Source organism: Leptinotarsa decemlineata, unplaced genomic scaffold (genome assembly GCF_025532065.1).
Source record: "Leptinotarsa decemlineata unplaced genomic scaffold, Ldec_3_MD MMD2_P_RNA_scaffold_7, whole genome shotgun sequence".
Taxonomy (NCBI): domain Eukaryota; kingdom Metazoa; phylum Arthropoda; class Insecta; order Coleoptera; family Chrysomelidae; genus Leptinotarsa; species Leptinotarsa decemlineata.
In genome coordinates this window covers 235,164-260,104 of record NW_027412534.1, presented here as the reverse complement: position 1 = coordinate 260,104, position 24,941 = coordinate 235,164, and the positions used below count along the sequence as shown (strand labels likewise).

Sequence of the window (24,941 nt, the reverse complement as noted above, 5' to 3'; positions counted from 1 at the left end):
TATAAATTACTAGGTGTTGCCCGCTCTTACATTAATGTACATCCAAAGCTACTGAACCTAGAATCTTGAAATATGCAGGTAGGTTCTTTGTATAGCGCAAATAAACATCAAGAAATGGAATCGCGAATTTGCACCCCCAAGGGGAAAATAGGGGTTCACTTGTCATCCATATATTCATTGATAGAATAATAGTGTAACGAATTTGAAGCCGGCCCTGACCAATATCTCAGCCAGCAAACGCATGACATCACCGCCAAAGAAGCAGTCTGACTCGCCGTGAAAATACTAGGCGAGTACAGAGACCACTAGATAAATCTAGAACGATCGTTACCGATATATAAGCCCTGCTTCCCGTCCAGAAAGTGAATCGAGCGGTAAACAAAGAATTCAAACAGCGAAGATAAATTAAGCGTTAGTTGCTAAGTGTTGAATATAAATTAGTTGTGTTGTTAAAAAAAATTGTTTGAGACAGTAAATTCTTCAATTCGTTACAATAGGATTTATCCAGGAAAAACTCTTTGATTTGATAGTTATACTGTTTTAGAGCCAGATTTTTTATTGTACTTGGAAGTTTATTGAACAATTTAGTGGCCATAAGCCTGGGGCTTGATTCATATACAACTAGTCTGTGTGTTGGCACTTCCAACTGTAGGGAATTTCTGGTATTATAATTCTTATTACCATTAATAGTAGGATAACTGCTTATGTGCGATTTTACATATTTTAATATCTCATGATAGATGTATATACTTGTAACAGTCAATATTCTGAGATTTTGGAAAATAAGTTTGCAACTTGTCCTTCTAGTAACACCTTATGGTTCTTTTTTGAATTTTGAGTATTCTGGAACAATCACTGGATGCTCCCCAAGCTATAATACCATAGGAAATGTTACAATGAAAGTATGCATGGTAGTACATTAATAAGAGTGATCTATTAACATTCCAGCGTAGTTGTTAAATACAATAGGATATTGAGGTTCCATTTGAGATTTTCTGTTATCTTCAAACCCAAAAATGTTGTCTTCTCTTGTTGAATTGATCCATCATTTGACGTTATTAGTAAACTGTGATCTGGAGTGGTTCTTGAATGATTAAAACGTAAAAGCACAGTTTTTCTTTCATTTAACAAGAGTCTGAGAACCACTTTTGGGTTCTTTTTATTTCATCAGATGCTTCATTAACTGTAGCTTTAATATTTTCCTGAGTTATCAATAAAGATGTGTCATCAGCTTACATAACGAACTGATCACTATAAAAATCATTTACATATATTATATATAAGAGTGGATCTAATATAGAACCCAGAGTAACCCCGAGAGAACTGTAACGGTAAAGGCAGATATTGATGGGTCTCCAGGAGGTTTACAAACACTTACATCAAAACATCACACAATAAATAGTTGCTAGTCAATTGTACAACTTTGAATTTGTAAACAGTTATTAGGTTTTTAATTTTCAATTATAACAATCACAAAAAAAACAGTGAAAGAAAAAAACCTGAAATGACATTACAGTGAAATAAAATACAAGTAAAAAATAGAACAATTAAACAAAGAAATAATAAATATAGTTTTAAAAAACTGAAAAACACGCTTTTTTTCTTTTCGTTCAAAACTTTTTTCTGTATTAAATCACAGGTAATTGAAAATATTTAAATATCTAAATATTTCATCTGTAGTACAAAATTTCGCTAACACTTGGCAGTCCATTCAGTCGAGGAATCAGAGAGTTTTTGAAAGTACGGAAACTCATGAAAACCCGTTAGTTAAGGAAGCCACAAATTATGCTGTAGACGACCCCTCCCGATATAGAAAGCCCCGACACTCTGTCGAATGAGGCCCTCATGTCCCCCGTTAACGGATGAACAACTTTCTCATCCATCCCACCGCAGCCAGGTAGGGGTATCCCGTGAAGGGCGGCACTGATGTCTGAGGACTTCATGCCGTCATACCATCAGTTATGAACCCATTGGTCCTTCTCGAAACCAATAATAATCAGCCGAAAGGGTAGGGGAGCTGGACTCCAAGCCTGAAAGAAACGAGGATGACTTTCCTTATAATTCTTGAAATCCATTTTTTATTTTGATTTTCTATTGAACAACCTATCAAGGAGGTTACATACAGCGCACTCTGCCCGCGAATAGATCAAGCAATAATGTCGATAAATCTGTCAAATACAGATCCCGAGCTTGAGAGTTACAAACAAACATACATACATACAAGTGAAGCTAATATAAAGCGTGTAAAAAAATTAAGAGTTTCCAAGACAAGTTACTCCATGACTTTTCGATTGTTAGTATCTACAATCGCCTTCGGATGATGACTGGACTAATTCCTTTGAGAGATGACTATTTTTATGGGTCATTCGAGTACTTTTCTTGAATGTGGGTTTCCATTCCAGAGTTTTTTGTAGTCCCTCTTCAATTTTTTTTATGATACTGTTCATTTTTAGGTTTTCTAGTTAATTGATCAAGTCCATTTATGTGATTTTTATATTTGGCCTCTAAATCTTGTGGAATTTTTTTTAATTATTGATGTTCAATAATATAAAATAAACATGAAATGTTTATTTTATGTTGTTTTTTATGTTTATGCACATAAATTTCAATTGGAATTGATTTTAACTTCATTAACTTCATACCCACATTCTTCATCTTCATCGTCCTAATCTTAAAACTCTTTTAGGTTGAGATATCACGGATCTTATTTACCGCCTATGATAAAATCACTGAAACACAATGGAGATTGTTCCCCCAAAAGAGAAGTTACGAAAATTGAGGAGCCAGAAGAGAAGAAGATGAAATATAGTAGGAATGCCAAGGTCAAATTAGATAACTATACATTTTCTTTCGAGAAAGTTCCTTCAAATTCACCCTGGTATAGTGCGTTCCAAAGGCTGGATAAAGGAGAACAGACATATAGAGTTTTTAGTGATTGTAAGTATTTGTTGTTATGAAATATGTTTATTATTATATTTCTGTCACACATTGAATAGTGCAAAGTTTTCATTAACAATTTATATTATTAGAACTGACAATATTAATTTTTTTTTCTCAAAACGGTTAACAGACGACGCAGAGACGAATCTCTTCCCTGTTCTTCTTGAAAAAATTCCTGTACAGCTGCTACAACACTTTCGGTTCATGCATCATGATGCACCAGCCCATTTTAGCATTACTGTATGTTAGTACGGTAGTACGGTACATTGGCTGGCTCGATCGCCGGATTTGAATCCTCTAGGTTTTTGCATTTGGTATTTTCTTGAGTCGTTAGTTCATTCCACTCCCGTCAAAAGTGTCATGACCCAAGGAAGCAAATCGTAGCCGGCCCCGCGACAATAAGAATTAAACTAGGAATATTTGCACAAATATGACAATCAATTAAGCGAAGAGTTGAATCTTGTATCACATATGAAGGTCATTTTGAGCATTTGTTCTAGCTTTGCGCCTATTTATTTATCAGTTTTAGATTCGGTTATTGTTCTGTTTTAATATTTATTTATATTTTATATTTATAAACAGGTTACCCCAATACATGTGATGCACTATTTGGAACCTTTGGTGTAGTAATGAATATTACTGGAGTTTTTTCCCAACACCAAACCATTAACTATTTTTGTAAATCATGCCCTATAGAAAATAACGCCGGCCGCCACTGGTAGCCATAAACCAATGGTGACGTGGCTAAGAACGCGCAAATGTACGATGATTCCCCGCCACTCTAGAAGTAGCGAGAATAATGCTACCGATTTCGACGGAACTTCGGCGAAATTTCTGGGGCATTCGATATAAAAACGCTAGCCGCTCGCGTCTAGCCTTTTTATATCGAATCACCAAGTGATCATCTCCAAGACGAACATTAAACTAGTTCAGTTTGAGATATAAGGAACACTTAGCACACCTAAACTATGGAAGACCAGAAAAATCAGCAGTCGCCCATCATATTGTTGTAAATCATGCCCGAAAAAAATCAACGCCGGCCGCCACTGGTAACCATAAACCAAACGTGACGTAGCTAAGAGCGCGCGAATGTACGATGATTCCCCGCCACTCTAGAGGCAGCGAGAATAATGCTAAGTACCGATTTCGACGGAATTTCGGCGAAATTTTCTAGTGATTTCGATTACAATATTTAAAGGCCAGCCACAAAGATATCGACACAGTCAAGTGGACGTTACAGTGCGGTAGCGAAATGATTTAGTAAGGCAATAGACATTCAAAATGGTAGTTGAAGTGTTTGTTGTATTTAAAGTGAAATAAAGTTAAGTTTGATTATTCAGTGTAGAAAATAATTGGTCAACCCACGAGGAAAAACGTAACATTATGTTCACTTATTTCTACACTCTCATAGGCATCTAAATGCCCGTTGTTGTTAACTTGTCTAACTTATCTTAATGAATGAATGTCTATGGACTAGTTTTGTTGCAAAATATTGTTACGTTTTTCCCTGTGGGTTGACCAATAACTGAATACACTGAATAATCAAATTTTACTTGATTTCACTTTTAATACTTCAAGTAAAACTTCAACTAGTATTTGAATGTCTATTGCCTTACTAGATCACTTCGCGTACCGCACTGTAACGTCCACTTGACTGTGTCGATCTTTGTGGCTGGCCTTTAAATATTGTAATCGAAATCACTTGAAAATTTCGCAGAAATTCAGTCGAAATCGGTACTTAGCATTATTCTCGCTGCCTCTAGAGTGGCGGGGAATCATCGTACATTCGCGCGCTCTTAGCTACGTCACGTTTGGTTTATGGTTACCAGTGGCGGCCGGCGTTAATTTTTTTCGGGCATGATTTACAACAATATGATGGGCGACTGATGATTTTTCTGGTCTTCCATATTTTAGGTGTGCTAAGTGATCCTTATATCTTAAACTAAACTAGTTTGATGTTCGTCTTGGAGTTGATCACTTGGTGATCGAAACACGTGTCGAGGTGTTGAAAGAAACGGTTTGGTGTTGGGATAAAACTCCAGTAATATTTTTTACCCCAATACATTTAAGAAATTACAAAAATATCAGAATATCTGATATTTTTGTTCTGGCGATGCATTGAATTTATTGGAGCCTCTGGAGACATCCTACATTTTGTTTTATATGAGAGAGGACATTGTTAGATCAATATCTTCAGATGATGTGGTGCTGCAGGTTTTTCCGGGTTTTCCTGCAGCTGAAAAAGCAAATGCGCACTGGAATCAATGAAATCGCCCCGGAGCGCCAATTGATTTTTATTGTTGTTTTTATTTTATTTTTATCGTTGTTTTAATAAAAAATCTAAAATATATAAACATAAAATAACGTTAATAAAATAAAATTTTAATTTTACAACATTGCCACTAAATTACATGTATATAATTCCTTATATATTTGATAAGCTGCATCATTATATAAATAATTCCAAATCTTTTTTTTTATATAAAAATAAAATTAAAGAATGGCTAATAGGACTTCACGATTTTTTCCATGATATAATGAATTTCAATAAATCATGGTATACATTTCATCAACTATATTTCTGAATAATTTTATTTCATTTATATATTGTTATTAAGCACATATTTTAAATTTATGTATTCATTTGTTATTTTTTTTTCCTTTATCCTTTTTTCTTTTATTCACATATGTTCATGTACTTTGTATATGCATATATGTGAAATTGTATTTAGGAAGATGTATCTTTTTTCATAACTTAACTTGACGCAAGTTTTACTTCTCAAGGTTATTATTAGTTTATTTAGAAGTTTGTTCATTATTTCCGATGTATATATCATAAAATGTCATGAATAAAATTATTATTGTTTCATCAGTCCGGACTTTCATTGTCTGATATAATATAACTTGATTTGACGACCCTGAAAAAATTAAAAAGATTAACTGAAAATAACAATTTTATTAAACAAAAAACTGAAATTACAAAGAAATAACATACAAGCAACAACCAAACAAATAAAAAATTTAAATATTAATAAAAGCTGAAAACTAAAAATATTATCAACAAGAAATGAAAAAATTAAAATTAAAAGATTTCAAACCAAGTTATGTCACGACGTTTCGATTGTTAGTATCCACAATCGTCTTCGGGTGATAACTAGACTTATTCCTCCGAGAGATGACTATTTATAGGTCATTCGAGTGCTTTCACCTATTCCCTCTTTCCGCTTCATTGGTTTTAGCGGGAGATGACCATGTTCCGTATCTCTACGCTAGCTTGACTAAATGCGTTGTTGGACATAACTTGGTTTGAAATCTTTTAATTTTAATTTTTTCATTTCTTGTTAATAATATTTTTTAATTTTCAGCTTTTATTAATATTTCGATTTTAATTTTTTTGCTTGAATGTTATTTCTTTGTAATTTCAGTTTTTTGTTTAATAGTATTGTTATTTTTGGTTCATCTTTTTAATTTTTTTCAGGGTTGTCAAATCAATTAATATTATATTAGACAATGGAAGTCCGGACTTATGAAATACACCACGAAACATTGTCACCACCTTCAAACTTATTATTGTTGTTATAATTATAAATAAATATCAATTAAACAACAATCTAGCTACTTGTTTTTTAAAAATATTGGGATTTTCGCAAAGGAAATCAATATTATTACAATATAAATTTCCCAATCACAACATACATACATCGGAAAAGTCTAGGGATATTTTTATAACACACTAAATATCATAAAAATAAATGCATGAGGTCGTTTAATTTCGATTAATTTGGTACACTCGACCACCCTGTAGATTTCTATGGGTTGAACAAAGCCTGCATCTGTATCTGTAGAGTAGGGAGGGTGAGTGTAAGCCCACGCACTTAGGCCACATGTGACCCATTGTACATCCTCCCGAGGAGTTGTCCTCCTAGGTCGTCGTCCATCCTGTCCTTTCCAGGAAGGTGGACAGGTCGCTGGGAGACATCTCCTTTATATCGGCAGGTGTAGGCCGAACACACACTCTCTTATTGACGATAACTCCGGGCACTCGCATAGGACATGCCTGACAGTCTCGTCTTCCCTTTCACACATCCTGCATAGAGGTGTGTCCACTAGCCCCATATTATGTAGGTGTTTCCTTAGCTGACAGTGGCCAGTCAGAAATCCTACTGTAAGGCGTAGATTTTTCCTGGTCATCGCCAGATATTTCTTCGGCGCCAGCTTCCCAGGGTCGCCCAAGGTGATCCTGGCAAGATTACATCCTTTGATTTCATCCCATCTCTTTAAAGATTGAGCATGGGTGTAACATTTGACTAGTTCCGCAATTGTCGATGTCATCAGGCCGTGGGTGCCACTTGGTCTATGGGTTGAACAAAGCCTGCAAAAACGGTAACTAATCTTTTATCAAGTTTTTTACAAACTGTAGGTTATCGGCTAAAATGAATAATCTGAAAGTGTCGAGTTTGTACATTCTATGCAGTTCTTGCTCAGCAGTTAAACTGGAAATATTGTGATTTAACATGGAACGCCATCACTTACCATTGGCTGAGATGAATAGAGCTGTAGGGCTTCTTCAAGGTGGCATGCGACAAAATGATGTAGCTCTTCGTTTGGGGGTCTCCCAAAGTGTTATCAGTCGATTGTGGCGGCGTTTCCGTGAAACTGGCAGTCCAGCCGAATAACATCCAGGGCGAGGACGCGCTACAACTGCAGTTCAAAACCGATTTTTGGTCTTAACCGCAAGAAGACAACCGACAATCACAGCACCTGAGTTGGTTAACGTGTTGCAGCAGACGCACCATTGGTCGTGATACTGTCAGAAATCGACTGCATGAAGCAGATCTCCACAACAGAAGGCCACTTAGATGTCCACCTTTGTCGAGAGGAAATCGCGGTAGAAGATTAGAGTGGTGTCAAGAACATCAAAACTGGGATACAAATGATTGGGCCACAGTTTTGTTTACAGACGAATCCAGATTTGGATTTCATCCAGATTCTCGTCGAGTAAGACTGTGGAGACGACCTGGAAATAATGAACGTTTGAGACACGTCCAGGAAGTCCAGACATACAGAGGTGGTACAGTAATGCTATGAGGCGGAATCATGATCGGCGGCAGAACCGATCTCGTTTTTCCAAATCGCTCCCTCACAGCTCGACAGTACCTCGACACCATTCTTCTACCTATCGTCCGTCCGTTTGCTGGTGCTGTTGGTGAAAACTTCCACCTAATGCACGATAATGCTCGTCCACATGTCGCGCGTCTAGTGACTGACTGGCTCACCAACGAAGGAGTTGATGTATTGCCATGGCCAGCACAATCACCGGACCTGAATCCCATCGAGCATGTGTGGGACATGCTTCAACGAAGAATCACTCCGCATATGGGTAACATTCACACAACGTTTCAATTGAGAGAGCTTTTAATCGCTGGATGGGCAAATGTGCCTCAACAAGACATTGACAATCTCATTTTGTCGATGCACGATAGATGTAGGGCCGTAATAAACCAGCGTGGAGGCCATACTTTGCACTGATTACAATTTTTTTTGTATTATGATTTTTTTTCGGGGTGCCAAAGAAGAGCCATATTTTTTTTTTAGATTTGCTTATATGCGCCGTCAGTATTTTTGACCGTTAAATAAATTTAGTTGTAAGTTACATTCGTTTAATAATCACCCGTCAACTTTTTTTCCCTAAAGCGATCTAAAAAAAATTATTGCCATTTTTAAAAATATCCCTAGACTTTTCCGATGTGTGTATTTGAGATGGGTGCATAAAAATCATAGTTGTTTGAGTGATGTAGTACAACGAATAAGTGTATTTGTCTGGTTTGTCTATTCAGAACATTTAATGGTATAATAGAAATAACTTCCAGAGAGTCGAATATTATTTGAAAAATTATTATGGTCCTATTTCATTTAACAAACTACCAGAAGATATAAAAAACTAGAATACAGCATCGTTTACAAATTATATGAAGAATATTTACTTGGAAAACGCTTTTTATAGTATCGATGAATTCTTATCATTTGACTTCAATACCAACTAATATTTTGAATTTACAATCAACGTAGACAGTGATATTTATATTGAAATTGTTCACATCTCATTTCCTTATTTGTTTATTTTTTATTTATTCATTTAGTGTTTTTACGGTATTCTTATGATATATAATATTTGACAAAACCTTATAATACTATTGTATTTTTTATGGCTAATAAAATGCCAGAGATTATTTTTGAAAAGGTATCATAGTCCTGCAATCACTTAGACTGAGTAGTCTCATCCAGTTCATTATTTCATTGTAGTTATATTCACCAACAACTAGACCTAGTTTGTATGCTATGATTTTCTTTGACAGTATATTACATCTCATATCATTATGCAAATACTTCAATTCAAATTTCATTTTTCAGATTTTTGGGACCCTTTCATACTACCCTATCAAATACCATCGATTCCAGCGCTGGATCCAAGATGTTGCATTCATCACTACAACCAAATCTTGAAGTGTTTAAAAGAGCCTTTATCAGGCCCAGGTTCCAGATGTTCTTCACCAGAACATTCTCCGGTTTCTTCTCCGCCTTCCACTTACGCCCCAGACATGGATGAAGATAGCAAAATGAGTGCGACTACGGTGAGCTCGATGTGCAGCACGGAAGGAGACTCGGCAGACACGAAATCAAGAAGTAGAGGGTCACTCGGTGCAACTGGACCAAGAACGAGTCCTGGCAAGAGACCTCGAAAGTCACCTAGACAACATGCTTCTACTCTAGCCATCTTGAGTAGTTTGATACACAACAGGCGGAAGCGGGCTAAAGATAATATTGCAGAAGAATCGGGTCAGGGTTTGCCCGCTATCCCTGAAGAAGTTGCTTTGGAATTGCCTAAAGCGGAACCTGAGCCTAGAGCGGAACGTGTACCTAAAGCGGAACCTGAACCTAGAGCGGAACCTGAACCTAAAGCGGAACCTGAACCTAGAGCGGAACCTGAACCTAGAGCGGAACGTGTACCTAAAGCGCAACCTGAACCTAAAGCGGAACCTGAACCTAAAGCGGAACGTATACCTAAAGCGGAACGTGTACCTAAAGCGGAACCTGAACCTAAAGCGGAACCTGAACCAGAAAATGCATCACAGCCTGTTTCCGCGCCAGTGTTGAAAGGTAAATCAGCTGTTCCTGTGAAATCCAAAACACCTAGGAAGTATAAACCGAAGATAGATTACTTTTCGATTGCACGTCAAATTGATGAGGAGCTGGACACTGCAGTAGATGAAGATTCAGAACGCTACAAGATAGAAAATGTGGAAGACAGTTCGATTGATTTCCACAACTGCAAGACCACCCTGGCCGACATCATGATGTTGTACGAAGAAGGCAAATCCAAAGAAACCGAGAACAGTTGTAGGAGGTTTTTCAATGGCACGCCCGGGCGTAAACCTGGGCGGAGAAAGAAAATGAATAAAACGGGCTGGCCGAATAAAAACAAACGGCAATCCAGAAGAGGCCACAGCAAAGAAAAAGAAGAAAGCAATAACAATGAGAATGATGGAAGCACAGTTGACTCTGAGAGTGTAAATAATGACTGGGACGAGGAAATGTGTGAAGAAGAGCTCCGACCGACTGATAGTATTAAAAAAAGCGATAGTGTAGAACTTGAAAAAGTGGTGAACAAGAAAAACTGTGATGTTGACAGGGTAGATCGAAGCAAGGTTCCGACTCAAACCATCGCTAGTGATAGGTTGCAGTTTCAACCGTACGTTTGTGTTCAAAAACTCGATAGTCGGAACCTTGTTAGGAAAAAAGATTTACCTAAGCGAACTAACAGGCCGCAGAGGCGTATGCCGGGCTCGCCGAAATCTCCTAAAGTGTTGAGGAAACCGAGGGGGAGGTGGTATAGAGAAAGCTAGGGAGATGTAAAAAGATGTAATTTATTTTTTTTTATTAATTCATAGTTAATTTATACAGATTATATTCTATTTTATACCAGGATATATTAGTTTATGTGTAGCAAGAAATGACGAGTATTCTTGTTTTCTCCACGATTGATTTATTGGAGTCGAAGAAAAGAATATGAGAAGTGAATAAATACAGACCTTGAAAATATAATAGTTTTTATTGGATATTTACACTTATATTAGCACAGCAAAACAATTATATCTTGACGAAGGAATATAACGTGACAGTATGTGGTATCCCTTGAAATATATATTTTTAGTATGTTCACCTCGATTCTAGTCATGAATACTGAAACCGTAGGTGATAATATCACATCGCTGAAGATCAATATAATAAAGTTTAGGCACCCAACATTCGGCCAATCTTCGGTTTCGTCCTAAGAATTGAGGTTAGGTTTATTTCTCGTGATGAACTTTTCTTCCAACTCTCCGGGAACCTTGAAAATATTGCATTTTCAATAAATATATTCTACAGCTGCCAATAGCAAGGTCACGTATACGTTAGTCCATCTTAAAACTATATTTCAAACTACTCATTTTATCGTACAGTGCATTTCTTTAATGCCCCCCCCCCCTTTTATTTTTTCAACGGGTCAACTCGAAAAATTGAAATTTGGGATAATGGAATTAATGCATGAATGCTTTCTGTATCTGTAGAGTAGGGAGGGTGAGTGTAAGCCCTCGCACTCAGGCCACATGTGACCCATTGTACATCCTCCCGAGGAGTTGCCCTCCTAGATCATCGTCCAACCTGTCCTTTCCAGGAAGGTGGACAGGTCGCTGGGAGACATCTCCTTTATATCGGCAGGTGTAGGCCGAACACACACTCTCTTATTGACGATAACTCCGGGCACTCGCACAGGACATGCCTGGCAGTCTCATCTTCCTGTTCACACATCCTGCATAGAGGTGTGTCCACTAGCCCCATATTATGTAGCTGTTTCCTCAGTTGACAGTGGCCAGTCAGAAATCCTACTGTAAGGCGTAGATTTTTCCTGGTCATCGCCAGATATTTCTTCGGCGCCAGCTTCCCAGGGTCGCCCAAGGTGATCTTTGCAAGATTACATCCTTTGATTTCATCCCATCTCTTTAAGGATTGAGCATGGGTGTAACATTTGACTAGTTCCGCAATTGTCATCAGGCCGTAGGTGCCACTGGGTCCTAAAATTCTTAGTCCAGCCGCTTCCTTGGTTAAAGAGTCGGCAATGCGATTATCTTTACTCCTGTCGTTGCCTTTAACCCACCTCAGGATAATGTTATTATCTACCGAGGCTTTGGCTGAATCTTGGTGGCACTCTAGTACTAGCCCTGAGGTAACACACTGTCTGTTCAAGGCTAATAGTGCTTATCTGCTATCACTGCAGATTATGTTTTTGCCAGAAATTCATTTCTTGGTTACTTCTTTTGTGGCGATTGAGATACCAGCCAGTTCTGTTTGTACCACGCTGGTATTTCTTCCCATTCCCCACTTAATCCTTAGGCTCAGTAACCTGGAGTACACTCCACATCCTGAGCCTTCTTTGGTTTTTGAGCCATCTGTATAAATCCGTATTGCATTTGTAGTATCTGACTCTGTGTTCTGCCTAATTTATATTTTGTAGGGTTTATCAAACACAAACCTGGGTTCAATTGCATCACTTGTTGCCTGCAGCAGAGGTTGCGCAGTGAGCGCTTTCCGCCATAGGCCCAGCCTCAATTGACCCATTCCTACTTCGAGGTTCACACCAGCCGTGCGCAATCGTACCATGGCCATTAACGCAACCTACCTAACGTACAGATCCAGGGGGTCAGACTCGTGATTAATTCCATTGCCGCGGTTGGTGTTGTTCTCATGGCTCCTGTGATGTTTAAACAAGCCAGTCGCTGTATTTGATATAATTTTTGGATGGCCGTTGCTTGTACAACTTTCGGTCCCCATGCAATGGCTCCATACGTTAACATAGATGTTGCAGTGTAGATCCAGGTGACCACACGGGGTGAAAGACCCCATGCGCGTCCCACTGTCCTCCGACATTGCTCATAAGCCACGTATGCTCTTTTTGCTCTACTCTGTAGATGAGAGTTCCATGTTAGCTTCTTGTCGAGGATAGTACCAAGGTATTTCACCTCTTCAGAGAAGTTTAGTTTGCTTTTGAAGATTTCGGGAGGTTTTAAGCCTGTTAAACTTCTTTTCCTGGTGAAAAGGACCATCTCAGTCTTCTTGGGATTGATCGATAGTGACTGTTCCTTACACCATGTTTCTATTAATTTGAGCCCATGACAGATGACACTTTTAAGATAGCTACTGGGCGCCATCTGGAAAAATAATTAAATGGAAAGGAGGTCTTGTGACACATCTTTTTGAAGCTCCTAACGAATACTTGACAACCCTAGAATATGAAGTCAATGAATTTCACTAGTTCGGACTTCCATTGTCTAATATACAGGGTGTAACTGAAAAAGTGTAAAACATTTAAGGTGATTTCTCATCGAAAAAAAGATAGGATCTTTCATATAAAGAAACTTCATTGGAGCATCCCTTGTTAAGATACAGCCTCTTAAAGGGGGTACATAAAATTTGTATAACAATTTTTTTCACAAGCACTGGAAAAGTTACAATATTGAAATTAACCTGAAGATGGCGCCCAGTCGCCATCTTGAAAGTTTCATCAGTCAATTTTGCTTCAAAATAAAGTATTCATGCATTAATTCCATTATCCCAAATTTCAATTTTTTGAGTTGACCCGTTGAAAAAATAAAAGGTGGGGGTATTAAAGAAATGCACTGTATACTCGACTTCAAAATTGCAACAAAGGAAATTAACAATAAACTTGAAACTACTTCTGTAAGGATGATTTGAGAAATTTTAAAATATTCAAATGAAAATATCGTAAAGTTACAATCCAAAACACAATTGTTTTTATGCATGAAAGTTGATTCTTGAGATTCTTTATTGTCTGAAAAACTAAAAATATTATTGACAATATAATACAAACAATATAAATAAAAATTGACACAACAAAACACATATCAGTCAGAAGATAAACCTAAATAATTTGAATTGGACATACAGGTCCTTTCAACGAAAACTTGACCCCCCTCCCCTAAAAGTCAGAAACGGACATTTAATCGAAAATTTCAAAGAACAATGTCAATTTGCAGTCAGCAACTACAACCCATATTTTTTTCAATGGCATGGTTTTATTTAAGAAAAACCAGAAAATTCGCTGTCGCTCATTTTAATGAGGAAATCAACAACAAATAATATCAGTAGAAACAAAATCAACGGATAAATTGTTCAAAATGACCTCCACTTAGTTCACTTTCTCCACAAAAGTGGAGAACACGAAAGTGTTCCATACATTATTTAATATGTATGGAGTCAGAAATCGGCATTCCTGAACAATTCTCTGTCGTAGGTCTTCCAGATTTGTAGAATTTATTTAATTAGTAGTAAACGTTTTGAAATGGACGACACTGTTAGGTTTTTCTGCATTGGTAGATTTTCTAAAGAAATGAACTTTAAACGTTCAAGCCAGTCTCGGATATACCTTCAGAGTAGGTTGAAAGGACTGACGCCTATCAGAAAACAACTACTCACCTGGCCAATATCACGAAGGGCGTTGAATTATATCCGACAAGCGTCAGTGTAGGAATCTTCACAGAAAATTTCCTGTGTATGCAGTTGGCAATACAACTGAAAGAGTCGGCCTTCAATTTTTAGCCACTCATCAGTGCAAGATAGTGGCCATCATCGACTTAAAGTCAAGGATATTCCATAATTGAAAATCGGAATTCTTTCAGAGTATTTCATTCCTCCTCCCAAGTTGGAGCGAACAAAATGTCACTCCATCTAGTGGATGAGGTACTAACCAACTGCAATTCCGAAATTTGCCCGATTCCTCTGAATAAGGAAGAAAAACTTTCTTATATACGGATATGCAGTTGGTTAGTACCTCGTCCACTAGATGGAGTGACATTTTGTTGTTCACTCCAACTTAGGAAGAGGAGTGAAATACTCTGAAAGAATTCCGAAATTCATTAGTCAGGGAAGCTATGGATTATACTGTAGACGACCCCTCCCGATATAGAAGGTCCCGACACTCTGTCGAATGAGGCCCCTATATCCTCCGATGAAAAATGAACGACGTTTTCATCCAATTCACCCCAGCCAGGCAGGGGTACACCGTGAAGGGCGGTACTGATGTCTGAGGACATTCATGCCGCCATACCATCAACACCCACATCAGTTATGACCCGTTTGTCCTTCTGGCAAACATCAGTTCAAAGGGTAAGGGAGCCAGGCTCCAACCTGACTAAATTCAAGATGGATTTCGTCGATTTTCAATTATGGAATATCATTGACTTTAGGTCGATGATGGCCACTATCTTGCGCTGATGAGTGGCCAATGAGCCTGAAACCGGTCTACAAGTGTGCCCGTTCCAAAATTGAAGGTCGACTCTTTCAGTTAGAGATGGCACTGAACAGTCAAATTTGAAGAACTTGTTCGAACTGTTCCAGGTCTTATCGAAAACACAGTATACTATATACAGTAATCCCACTTCGGGTGATTTTTGGTTTGAATTTTCTACACGCAGACCCAGGAGTTGCAGTCTCAGGTCTGCGCAAACGACGAGTTCAAGACAGGCACGCAATCAAAGCGTTTAAACACTGCTCAACATAACAAATATTTATATAAACTGCTCAAAAAAATACAGTCGATGAAAACCATGTTGGGCACCTAAGAAAATTGTACAAATGATAATTTTGCATTTGTGTAATATTCAAGTAACCCAGATCATTTCGACAATGATGAACTATGTTTCAAGTAGATTTTAAAAATTCATGGGATCGGATGTGACAAAATATACTTTAATTTCAACAAGAAAAAAGACAAGATGAAGAACGAGTTTTGTTATTCATGAACCATGGTACTGTGCAAGTGCTCTCTAGGAGGAATAACGAGTCCCTGTGTGTATACAACCGTGATAGCATGGTCTGCACTGATGAGGAACACTTCAAAACGGTTCGCAGTTGGTTCCTTGTTCGAATCAGGCGAAGTCCCACTATTTGTCCTAGAGAGCTCTTGCAAAGTTGTTTCTTCAAAGTGAGAATCTTTGCAATTATGTCTGAGGCGACTTGGATTCCGAAAGGTTAACAGTCGTAAGGTATTTTTGATAGTCAAATTTACATTATATAAGAAGTTGCTGACTAATAGGACATGTTTCATTTAGAATAACTGTTTTTAATCTACGCAGCAACTTTTCGGGGTTGATTAGACATCTAGACTTGTATAGATTCAAATATCAACATTTGTCAATATATGTCGAGTTATTAGCTAAAGAAGTAGTTGTTTTCTGTCGGAAAACATATATAATGGTATAGTCAAAATGCATTTGGACTTGTCAGTGATTTTATTATCAATTTTTACTTGGATAAAAGCTGGAAGAAGCAAAACAACCTATTATCTTACAGTGTAAATAATTCATAACTTCCGACTCCGAAAACTCTCACATACATTTATAGTTAGTACATACATACAAAAAAATTATTTTTGTATGATTGAACACTACATACTTAATTACTTTTTTACTTCTTCAAGTCCTGAATAGTAACTACATAATTCAGAAAGAATAGGCTCTACAGATTCCTTAATCTTGAGTGATGAATTCGATTAGGAATATTTTTAATAATTGGTCCTTAATATAATCGAATCGGCAAACTCGTCCGCCATCTTGAATTCTCCAATCAATAAATGAATATGCTATATTTGGCCCCAAAAATCACTACAAAGAAATTTCGCATGGATTCGTACCATGGTTCATGAATAACAAAACACGTTCTTTATCTTGTCTTTTTTCTTGTTGAAATGAAAATATATTTTGTCACATTCGAATATGAACATCTGCCGATTCCATGAATTTTTAAAATCTACTTGAAACTTAGTTCATCATTGCCCAAATGATCTGGGTTACTTCAATATTACACAAATGCAAAATTATCATTTGTACAATTTTCTCAGGTGCCCAACATGGTTTTCATAGACTGTTTTTTTTTTGAGCAGTTTATATGAATAGTTGTTATGTTGAGCAGTGTATACACGCTTTAGTTGAGATTGTAGTAGGGAGAAATGTCATTAGTGTCAAATACGTCATCATTATAAAAAATGAAACTCCTGGACACCGACATCAAAGGGACCGACGCTGAGTGAAACTACTGTATACAGAAATACTGTGTCGAAAACCTGTTCTTTTTAAGTGTTCATGTTCACCTATTCTTGAATGACGTCTCATATCTTGCGTCACGGTCACGTTTTAGCGTTCGGTTCCGAGTGGTACCGAATTTCCGTACGTTCCCTCCATTCGTCTTGTTGTTCTGAAGTTTTATTTCAGTAAAAGGCTGAATTTTAGTGTAAAATAAATGAAAATTAAGCCCTATTCGGATTTTTTTTTCAATCATAGAGAAACAACTGCAACTAGCAACATGTGATATTTGCAAGCAGGTTATTTTTTCAAAATCTTCCATTACAAATTTAAAGCGTCATGTGCTTAAAAAACACACCACCGTAAAATTTCTACCCACTGAAAGAACAGTGAAAACCCACATTGAGAATTCACAGGAACAGAGACCTACCTACTTACAGGTAGGTATTTAATTAATTCGTTTTGCATTTTTTCTGTCAAAAATGTCATGGAAAACAATTTTGATTTGTCAGTTCTCAGTGTAGCCGAGAGCACACTTCATCCAGGTTCCAACACCAACCTATGCAAGCGTCTTTGGAATAGCCACTCACCATCTGAACGAGTTCAGTTCATTGAATAGAACAGGTTCACTGAACAGTTGACTAATACCTGTTCCGAAAAACCAGTACGGTTATTTTGAGCTCATCTCTACTTTCAGTTGTATTGCCAATTGCGTATGCAATTGGAAATTTTCTGTGAAGATTCATGCACTGACGCCTGTCGGATATAATCCAACGCCCTTCGTGGTATTAGCCAGGAGAGTAGTTGTTTTCTGGTAGGCGTCAGTCCATTCAAACTACTGTGTACGTATATTCGAGACTGGCTTGAACTTTAAAGTTCATGTTTTTAGATTTGTTTACTGCCAGTTTTCAAGCATATCTCACTGACTAATAAGAAACACACTAATAAAACTAAATAATTCTCAAATAACGTCTTTATTTTTAGAAAACAACTTTGTTCAACAACTACAATATTTGTTGTTTAATTTTACAATTTTGTAAATGTTTCCTAATATCTCACTCGAAATGATCCCCATTTTTTTCAGTATCCTCAAAAATATAGAGGTCTTTCTAGAATTTCATTATAACCTCAATTACTGAAGAACCATTATCGTTCATGAAACTCGGATTAGGTAGATGTGTGAGTCAAGAAATATAACAAACTACTAGTTAGACTGATAAGTGAATGACGAATATAAATGTTCCGATAGTATATCCGACTTGCTGTTGACAAGTATAACTTTCCAAGTCGCCCAAAAAGTATTCAATTTAGAGGACCAAGACTAATAATGATGAAAGCAATCCATTCCAGCTCATTCTATTTTTCAATACATTGCCAAGTAAATAAGAATAAGTGAAGAAGAAATGAGGTTATGGATGGACGAAAAGACAATTGCTACTTTCATACTCTTGATCAAACATTATATTTATTCATCGGCTACAACTAATGACAAATGCCTACCACATTCAGCAACAAGATGCGTCAAAGCTGTTTCTATGGCCGCATCCACTAAAGTTGGCTCAACTAATTTATAATCAGAAGAATTGGCTAAGAATTTTATATGAAATCCTCAAACATCTCTAGGGTAAAAAGGATCTAAGATGAAGTAGGTATGACTGAAAATGCGTTTCAAAGTTTTTCCGAATACCTACTTCAAAAGTTTGACTGATCAACCAATTCTCCTGAGAATCCAATTGAGGCGATTCATTCACATTCACAGCTCAGTAGTTCAACTAGTATGAGATTATGTTCACATGCAGAGCAGCAGGATGAAGAAGAAGTACAAAGAAATATGAACTAAAATAAAAACTGATCAAGTTCATATTAAAATATTTGCAATGTTAGTTGCCAGAGAAGTGAACAAAAATGAAAAATCACTACATGGAGCCAGGCCAATACAAAGCATAGTTTTTCTAAACCTGCATGTGCACATACTCTACCCAAAACAATAGTTTACAAGAGGACACATAAATTTATTGCCAACAACAAAGGTACTACAAGGGTGGTCTGAAAAGTTTGCGATCTCAACATGAAGATGGCAGCACTCGTAAATGAAAGCTAGCGAATTTCATTTGTTTATCTGTTGACAGTTACTCACCAAAGTTTAAGCCATTTTGGACTTGCAGTTGTTATGAAACAGTCGTTTGAGTGATTTGATGTATTTTTTTGAAAATTGACAAAATAAGGTATCTAGGTGTCATTAAATATTTGTTTTTGAAAGGCAATACATCTATACGCAAATCAAAGATGAGTTGGATTCTGTGTATGGAGACTCTGCACCATTATTTACCGCAGTGACATTTTGGGGAGCTAAATTTAAACGTGGCTGTAAGGGGTTGGGATACGATGAACGTTTGGGACGTCCAAAAACTGCAACTACCAACGAAAACATCGCCAAAGATCATCGAATGGTGCTAGACGACCGCCGAATGAAAGTGAGAGATAGCAGAGGTAATGAACATTTCAAAAGAACGCGTTTATCACATATTAAATAAACATTTAGGTTCGAGAAAGCTGTCCGCTCACATCACGTTAGTCCAAAAACGTATTCAAATTATATTTCGAACGCTCTTATGGCGAAGTTCAGGCGCAATAAATCTGAATTTGGGCGCGGATTAATTACTGTAGATGAAACTATGCGACATTATTTGATAAGCTGATAAGACAAGATAAGAGCTTGCGGAAAAACGGCCACACCTGCAGAAAAAGAAAACGTTGTTTCACCAAGTTGACTCACACCTCAGCAGTTGGCGTGGCGAAAATCCAAATGAGAGGCAATCACCTTCATGAACAACAACAAACCGTTCTTTTCAACACCTCGGCACGTGTTTTGATCACCAAGTGATCATCTTGCAGAAAAAAACGCCTAGTACTATATGGACATATTACAGAGATGGGAGGATCGCTGGGAAAAGTGTGTAGAGTTAAAAGGAGACTGTCAAGAAATAAAAAAAACATCTGAAAAAAATGTCTTGTATCTTTGTTGGGTCGGAAACTTTTTAGATCACCCTCGTATTTTATCTGAAGCACTATTAAACAATTCATAATTGTGTCCAGAAAGATTTCAGCAAAATAAATCCAATTTTTTTTGAGTAGAGAATTATATATCAAAAATTATTACTTATTACCTACTGGCAAGAAAAACTGATCACAAATAATGAATATTTCATAACAAGATCACATAAATTGTGGTGCTAAAACAAAACATTCCAAATTAATTTTCAGTTAGATTTTCATTAGTATTTACATGTTGAGTTTGGCCTGATTCCTGAAAAACAATGAAAACAGTTAGGAAAAATGTTATAAAAGAAGCAAAACGAGCCCACACCACATCACAACAAGTTTATGATGTTAACTTACAGTTGGTTTGGACCGGTGGGTATCCACTGCATCTATGTTGAGAGGAATTTCTTCTACTCGACAGCCATAAGCAACAGGCGTTAATTTAATTATGGTGTGCAGAGGAACTCTCAGGTATGGTAAGTCATCTGTAGAAAAGGGTTGAGATTAGGTGATTATCATTCTGCATTGATATCTCAATGATTTTTTAGTGATATCTGACATACAGGAGCTTCAAAAATTTCTACCAAGATATTTTTCAGGTAGATCTGTTCAATAATTTGACCAAGAAATTATTGAAGAGAAAGTTATATACTTGGTAAATTGTTTGAATAACATATTTGATACACATATGCTAATAACTAATTTCAGAGTAAAAAACCAAAAGCTCCATGGCTGGTGGGAGTAATAAAAATAATGATTGCTGAAAGAGTAAAATTTGAGAGAACAAAATTACAAAGGTACTTCATGCGTAATCTTACCAACCAGGCTATCAAAAGAGAAAAAAAGCTCATTTTGCCCGCGAATTTTTGTAAACTTCACCAAAGGACATGTGTAAAACTCTCAAGGCTAACAAATATACACCCGAAAGGAAAAATAATATAATGAGGAATTGAATGGGTATTGTAACGAATGTGAAGCCGGCCCTGACCAATATCTCAGCCAGCAAACACATGACTCATCGCAAACCGCCGCAAAAAGAATAGGCGAGTACAGAGACCTCTAGATAAATCTAGAACGATCGTTACCGGTATATAAGCTCTGCTTCCCGTCCATAGAGGGAGTCTGTAGGTATTCAGAAAGCGACTCGAACGGTTAACAAAGAATTGGAACAGTGAAGATAAATTAAGCGTTAGTTGCTAAGTGTTGTATATAAATTAGTTGTGATAGTGAAATATTGTTAAAAAATAAATTTGTTTAAGACAATTTATTCTTTAATTCGTTACAGTATTTTATAGAATCAAAATGAACCACCGCAAAATTTATTGAATTTTTATAAAAATAATAAACGGATTGATACTGAATTTAATTTTTAAGAAACTAATGATGTGTTTGTGTACAATACTACTTATACCCTATATCACCCCAAATTACAAATTTCTGTTCAACTGAGAATGTCTGGAAGAGATTCATTGTCAAGATTCTGACTGAAACACAAACTCCAATGGAATTTAAAGATTTAAGGGGAACAAGTATTTTCTTGAGAGAGCCATGGAGTTTAAAATTTAAAAACCATCTTTTGAACTTTTCTTTGTTCCCTTTTGTTCAACCGTAATTTTTTATTCGTTTGAAAGACCTATTAAAATGGACGAAGCGCGCGGTACGTTGTCCGAATAGAACACACATGTTGATGAAACAATTTTATTATTTACACGTGTTGTTGAATGCTGTATCCGTCCATGGTGATTTGGTAAAACAGACTAAATAATTGACAACTAATTTGACAGATGTACCTTCAACAAGATGACCGTTATCAATTGTCAAAGTTCGGAAGTCCCCCGTTGGAATACCCCATACATATTGCAGATGACTTAATGAAAGCAATAGATGAAAGCAAATGTACGGTGGTAGTCCTACTAGATTTTAGCCGAGGGTTTGATACTATTAAACATAATATTTTGTTAGGTATTTTGGATTATTATGGTTTTACTGCCAACGTAAGGCATTATTGACGGCTTATTTGAAGGATAGACAGCAGTTGATTATAGAGATATGTCATATCTCAAATCAGGGGTACCTCAAGGATCTTTTATTGGCCCTTCATTATTCTCTATCAATACTTTTTACTAACTATAGGCTTTGCACACTCATCAGGTGCGTTTATATGCTGATAATACTCAAATATATCACAGCTTTTAGGCGAAAATGGCGGACAATGCCTGTGATATTGTCAATGCAGATATAAATAAATCTGTTGAACTGGCAACGGATTACTGTTCATTTATAAACAAAAGTATATAGAATGTGACAAACTTTGGTTCAAGATTTCACTGTTCCATGGTGATTAACTCTGCAAAAATCTGCATTCGAAATGAACCACTAGATATTGTTAGTGAAGTAGAAAAATCTTGGTGTTGTAAAGGATGTATATTTGAGATTTGAAAAATGTATAAATAAACTCTTACAACGTGCCTACTTTGCACCGAAAATCATTTATAGTATCAGATGTTGGCAATGTCTATTCCAATTCAGGAATTCATCCAGATGAATGTTGGAAATATCAAAAGTTCTCTTTGATGTTTGTGTTCGTTACCAACTGGCCGGATAGCCTTAGTTGCTGAGGCCATTAAATCGAAAAGAAGAAGAAGATGTTTGTGGTGACATCTATGTTATGCAACATCCATAATATTAGTTGGCAGCACTGCCGTGCATATTGTTTTGAATCATGATACTATAACCATAAAGATATGATCAATTGGGCGACGAGAATTGGACCTCTGCGCGCACGACGTCATCGCGTGACAAAATGCATTAGTACGCCTCAGCGAAGCATGGATTTTATATGCAATTTGGATTAATTTCGACGATTTTTACAACATTGTAACTATTTTGTAACCGGTAATTTTATGAGATTGAATGTAATAATGGAAAAATCAGTCTATATAATTTAAATTGCTTTACAGAGGCAAATTTTAATTTTTTGGCATGCTTTTACGGTAGCAGAATAAATCGTGTATAAAGTTAGTACAACACATTTTAAAATGGGAAGACATCAACATAATATTATATAAACGACACAAATACACAATATTTTTTTAAATGTTTATTTATTTATCAATGGGAATATCTCAATTTTACACAAAGTAAATTTTACAAGTGAATGGTCTAGTCTAAGAATATAATTTAATTTAATTAATTTACAATTTTGGTCATTTTGCGTTTTCTCATACTAGATATTTCTTTAATATTTCTGTTCAAAATTCTTATTCTAAAAAACAATTTGCACCTAAAAAATAAATTTTTTGCTGCATTGCTTAACTGGACACTTTCCGCTAATTTATTTGAATTTACAAGATAATTTTTTTCAATTTTCAAAGATTCTCCATTATATTTGGTGAATATATGGTCTAGCTCATTACATTTGGATAAAAACTCTTCACTAGGTTTCTGTAAACCACCTTCTGTTAAATGGTTGACCCAGGAAAAAGAAATCTCATTGGAATCGGGGATAGAACCAAGTTTTTCTTTGTTTCTCAACTTAAATGCGATAAAACCTGCCAAATTTTCCAATCCGTCCCACCTTAACTCTTCCTTTGTATCGAGTTTATTTTTTTCAAATATTTCCTTCTCATTTTCATCGTCTTCAGATAAATCTAAAGCACTAAGCATTTCTCCGGTAAGAGCCTAAAAGTACAATTTTTTATTCAAAATTAATTTTAAAGAAAGAAAATAAATCAAAATGAAACCAAATTTAATAAATGAAATAAAATCCTCTTAATACCTGCTGCATTACTGAGTTCTTGGCCTCATTTACAATATTTGCAGAAGTGGTTGGTTGGTTAGTTACAATGTCAAGTTCCTCTTCAATATTTGCGGATTTAGATATTACATTATCATTTCTGCCCACCAAATAATTTCTTAGCTGATATTTGAATTGTAGGGCATTTGGGTGGTCATGCAGACCACCAATTGCTCTCATAATAGAAAAAAATCCTTCAAGTGGGTCCTGGTTAAGCCGGTACGTCAATAAATATTTGACACCAAATTCTTCTTTGAGGTCAAAAAAAAGCTTTTGCAAGGATTCTATACTTATAATAATCCCTTTCTGAAACGGTAGTAAAGTATTTGACCCAATCTTTCTCATATCTTTAACCATATTTTTCATTTTTTCCAAAATTTCGTTTTGTTCTTGTAAAGCCAGACCATACCCTAGAATATTGATTTTAAAATGTATTAAATAAGTAGTTTAGAATAGAATATTGTTATTTTTACCTTTAACTCGATTTCGTGAATCTGCATGTGGTATTTGCGAGTTAAAAACGTCAAACCAGTCATTGACAATTTAAAAAAGTTAGAGCACTCAAGCCAGTTATTTTATGTTTTGTAAATGCTCAGCATACCCAATCTAGACATCGCTTTTGAAATTGTATGCGAAAACAACTTAGAAGCATATTTTACTTTCTGCCTTTGAGCACCTAAAAATCAATTGGAATTATAATATAATAAGTTCATGACCTCATGATATACACAAACAAAATCTTAATTTTAAATGGTAGTTACCTTTTACAATTAATAAATCTGCGTTAAGCTTATGGGCAATATTCAAGTCCAAATTTTTAGTATTTTGCAATAAGTCTTACAACTGGTTTGGAATTGATAATTTTTCCGTTTAAAAGATATCCACTGTCAAGAAAATGATTCCTTAAAAGTTTAATCATATGTGGGGCGTCTGCAAATATGTGAATGTCTTTGTCGTTAGCTGGATTCTTGAAACTGGTGTTTCCTTCAGTATCGGTAGCTAGTTGAATCGTTTTTAGTTTTTTTGTT

At 36.2% G+C, this 24,941-nt stretch overlaps 2 protein-coding genes across 7 annotated transcripts in view; one reads left to right on the top strand and one right to left on the bottom strand.

Moving 5' to 3' along the window:
- The window catches only part of LOC111515717 (DBF4-CDC7 kinase regulatory subunit chiffon), a 31,032-nt gene extending 20,106 nt beyond the window's left edge, over positions 1-10,926 (top strand). The window contains exons 4-5 of the mRNA XM_074170142.1: positions 2,687-2,937; positions 9,352-10,926. Coding sequence (XP_074026243.1) covers positions 2,687-2,937; positions 9,352-10,844 — 1,744 coding nt within the window. The 3' untranslated portion in view covers positions 10,845-10,926. The remainder of the gene's footprint in view (positions 1-2,686; positions 2,938-9,351) is intronic.
- A 105-nt stretch (positions 10,927-11,031) lies between these two features.
- The window catches only part of Pfrx (6-phosphofructo-2-kinase/fructose-2,6-biphosphatase), an 83,885-nt gene continuing 69,975 nt past the window's right edge, over positions 11,032-24,941 (bottom strand). For 5 of the 6 annotated variants that reach the window (XM_074170143.1, XM_074170148.1, XM_074170145.1 and 2 more), the window contains exons 6-7: positions 20,475-20,602; positions 11,032-11,329 (exon numbers count right to left, since the gene is read on the bottom strand). In XM_074170143.1, the coding sequence (XP_074026244.1) occupies positions 11,270-11,329; positions 20,475-20,602 (188 nt within the window). In that variant the 3' untranslated portion in view covers positions 11,032-11,269. Of the gene's footprint in view, positions 11,330-18,033; positions 20,383-20,474; positions 20,603-24,941 lie in introns of those variants that run through there. The other variant, XM_074170144.1, reaches the window with a different exon arrangement.